At 69.5% G+C, this 3159-nt stretch overlaps 2 protein-coding genes across 2 annotated transcripts; both read left to right on the top strand.

Moving 5' to 3' along the window:
• Positions 1–124: 124 nt before the first annotated feature.
• MNEG_15602 (hypothetical protein) lies at positions 125–778 on the top strand (the record flags this gene model as incomplete). Its single annotated transcript, XM_014035928.1, has 1 exon — positions 125–778. The coding sequence occupies one exon, from the start codon at positions 125–127 to the stop codon at positions 776–778; it is 654 nt and encodes a 217-aa protein (XP_013891382.1).
• A 1227-nt stretch (positions 779–2005) lies between these two features.
• MNEG_15601 (hypothetical protein) lies at positions 2006–3089 on the top strand (the record flags this gene model as incomplete). The annotated part of the gene is made up of 3 exons (XM_014035927.1): positions 2006–2190; positions 2643–2773; positions 2827–3089. The coding sequence occupies 3 exons, from the start codon at positions 2006–2008 to the stop codon at positions 3087–3089; spliced, it is 579 nt and encodes a 192-aa protein (XP_013891381.1).
• Positions 3090–3159: the final 70 nt, after the last annotated feature.

The raw sequence follows: 3159 nt of genomic DNA, 5'->3' as shown, positions 1-3159 counted from the left end.
GGGCGGGAGGGGCGGCGCGGCGGAGCCGTTTGTGGACTCCTCTGAGGGCTGCGGCGACAGCTGGACGGCGCCCAGCGACTGGGGCAGCCCGGCGGGCGGCAGCGCCTCACCCGCGGGCGCCGCGATGCCGCCGCCCGCGCCGCGGCCGCGGTTCGGCGGCTCCCCCGCGCACGCGGCGCCGCCGCCGGCAGGCGGCCCGTTCAGCGCGTACGCTGCTCGCGGCCAGCCGGCGGCGCCAGGCGGCCAGGGGGCGCACGGGCAGGGGCCTGTGCCCGTGGTGCGATTCGGCGCCGCCCAGCAACAGCAGGGCGGCGGTGGCTACGGCCAGGCCGGGCAGCAGCAGCAGCAGCAGGGGCAGGGGCAGGGGCAGCAGCGGCAGGGGCCGTACTGGCAGCCGCGCAGGCAGGCGTCGCCCGCGGACAGCCTGACCACGTGCAACCGCGGCGGCGGCGACAGCGATGACGGGGAGTCGACTGACTCCGTGACCGGCCCGTTCAGCGAGCCGCGGCGGGCGTCGTCGGCGGCGGGGGACGACTCGGCCCACAGCGGCGGCGGCGGTTACAACTACGGCGCTGACGTGGCGGCGGGTTTCCAGGGGATGGGGATCGGCGGCGGCGGGCGGCGCGGCGGGCGGGGCGGTGGCAGCGGGCGGGGCGGCAGCGGGCGCGGCGGCGGCGGGGGCAGCGGAGGGTTTGTGCGCGGGGTCTTTTCAGAGGCGGAGCTGCTGCGCTCGGCCGGCAGCACGGGCGGCGGCGCCGCGGCGCCGATGGAGATGTGATGTGGGCAGCGGAGCGTGTTGATGAGATGCAGGCGTGTGCGCTTAGTGAGTAGCCAGCGGTTCCGCAACCCAGTCCCACTGATGAGCGTTGGAGTATGTGCGAAGTGCGTGCACCGTTCCTGCCGGTGTTGCAGAATCCTGTCGTTGTGGTTCGTTTCGTGGCGATGCTAAGTGTGAGGGGCTCAACCGCGCTGCATGGAAGCCGCGCTGCCTTGTGGGACGTGTTTCAAACAGCACCCTAGATTTGCATGCAGCCTGCCAGCCTGCCTACCCCAGCAGCTCGCGCCTCTTGAGGCAAGCTCGCCTCCGGCACTGCCGCCTCGCCGCCCCGGGGCGGCGCCTTTCGCGTGCGCGCTCGTTTCGGTGCGCCAGGCGGTGTGCACTGCATGCGTTGATTGCTCCCGCGCCACCAGCTGCGGGGGATGGTGCGAGTGCAGGCCCCTGTGGCGGCAACTCAACATTCGTAATCCAGCAGGCGTCATCCATTGCTTTGAAGTGTAGAGCGATGTCTTGGTTGCTTTTGAATTGCAGAGCGAGGCTTTGGCCTGCAGGGCCCTGCTCGTGCCGCCTTGCGCCCGACCTGAGTAAAACGCGCGGCCTTTTGAGCGCTCCGTGCATACCTGATCTGGTGGCTCCCTGAGGCGAGTAAGGTGAGAGGAGCAGGAGAATGACTCAGCCGAGGCTGCCGCCGCGCTGGCACTGTGCTGAGATCCCACAGCGGCAGCCCTGGGGCACCTGTTGGTGGGGAGGAGTGGAGGCCGCGGCGGCGGGGCTTGAGGGGCAGCGCGCCGGCCCTCCGGGCAGGCGGGGGCAGGCGGGTCGAAGGGCGCTCTCCGCCAGTGCCGAGCAGCTGTCAGGGTGTTGAGGTGGCATGAACCTCGGGTGCGCATGGCCGGCAGCAGCACAGCAGCTGCACCACTGTCAAGTGCAATCAGAGGCTGGCAGCAATCAATGAGGATCGTTTGGGTGGGATGGCCTGACTCAGCGTGGCTTGACCGTGGTGTGTCCTGGTTGGTTCCACTGGCGTCACCGAAGCAGTAGCACATGACGCCGCCAGCCAACTGCGAAAAATCTGGTGCCCGACCACATCCATCTGCACGCTAACAAACGTGGTAGGGCGCCCATTGCAACCTCATTGGAGTTGACAGCCCGGATCAGGCCTCCTCCGCCAGATCAGCGTGTCTTCAACGAGCCCACAGCCGGCTAGGACCCGCACAGGCAGCAAATATGGTGGCAAGTTACTCTGAGATTGGCAAGAATGCCCGTGAGGTGCTGCTCGGCGGGCGCGAGGGCCTTTACCAGTTCGACCAAAAGCTTGCGTTGAGCACCAAGACCGCCGACGGCGTGTCGTTGGCCCTATCGGCTATCAACAAGGGCGAGAAGGCGGATCTGAGCCTCAAGAGCTCTTACAAGTGGGTCGAGATGCGCTGGGGGCTGGCAGGGGATCTGGCCGCGTCAATGGCGTTTGCAGATCCATCGTTCCGGTGCAACGGCCATGACGCGCTCCCGTGGGCAGTAAAAGGCCACGTGAGGATAAACCTGGTGGCCGGAGGCCCCGCAGATGCCAGCTGTTTGGCACCAGGCCGCCGCCACACGGGCGTTTACTGCGCCCTACGATCGCCAGCTCGGATCGCGGGACAAGCGCCCCGCAGCGATGCGGTTCCTACCTGTGATGCATCGCCAGCCGAAAATCAAATCACTCGCCCCCGCAGCTTTGAAATACAGTACCTCGCGGCAGGCAACGCCAGAGCCGCCCTTTCGGACCCCTCTCGTGCTGCCATCTCTGCCCCAACCCACACGCATGCCTCCCCACCCGCACGACCGCGCGCCCGCCGCGTCGCCCCCATCCCCCTTTCCCCCCCAGCTACAAGAACTACGGCCTCACCGCGCTCTTCAAGACGTCGACCGACAAGATCGACGTGACCACCAACATCGACAACCTCGCGCCCGGCCTGAAGGCCACCATCCACGCCACCCTGCCGGACTCGCAGTCAGGTGCGTGGCAGCCGGTCCCGGCCTGCTTGGCCCCTGCTTCCCCGCACCCACAGGCGGCAGGCGACTCCAGGCGGTCGGGTGGGGGCGAGGAGGCCCGCGGCCGCAGGGCCCGGCGCGGCCGGAGGCGGGCGGCGTCTGGGTTGGGGGTGTGGAAAGTGGCGCGCCGGCGGCGCAGCGGGCGGGGCGGGGGCCGCCGGCGAGGGGCGCGCAGAGTGCCAACGCCGGCGCGGGCGGCTGCTGGAACACAGCGTCGGCTGCCCTCACAAGGGCTCTTGGCCCCCTGGTCTGTGCGGGTGCGGCCGCCTGCCCACCCTGACACCCATGGACACCCCCCCCCCCAAACACCACGTCAGCACCCCGATCACACGCACTCCCTGCCCCTCCCC

Source organism: Monoraphidium neglectum (assembly GCF_000611645.1).
Source record: "Monoraphidium neglectum strain SAG 48.87 unplaced genomic scaffold scaffold05478, whole genome shotgun sequence".
Classification (NCBI taxonomy): domain Eukaryota; kingdom Viridiplantae; phylum Chlorophyta; class Chlorophyceae; order Sphaeropleales; family Selenastraceae; genus Monoraphidium; species Monoraphidium neglectum.
This window is presented reverse-complemented; position numbering and strand designations above follow the sequence as displayed.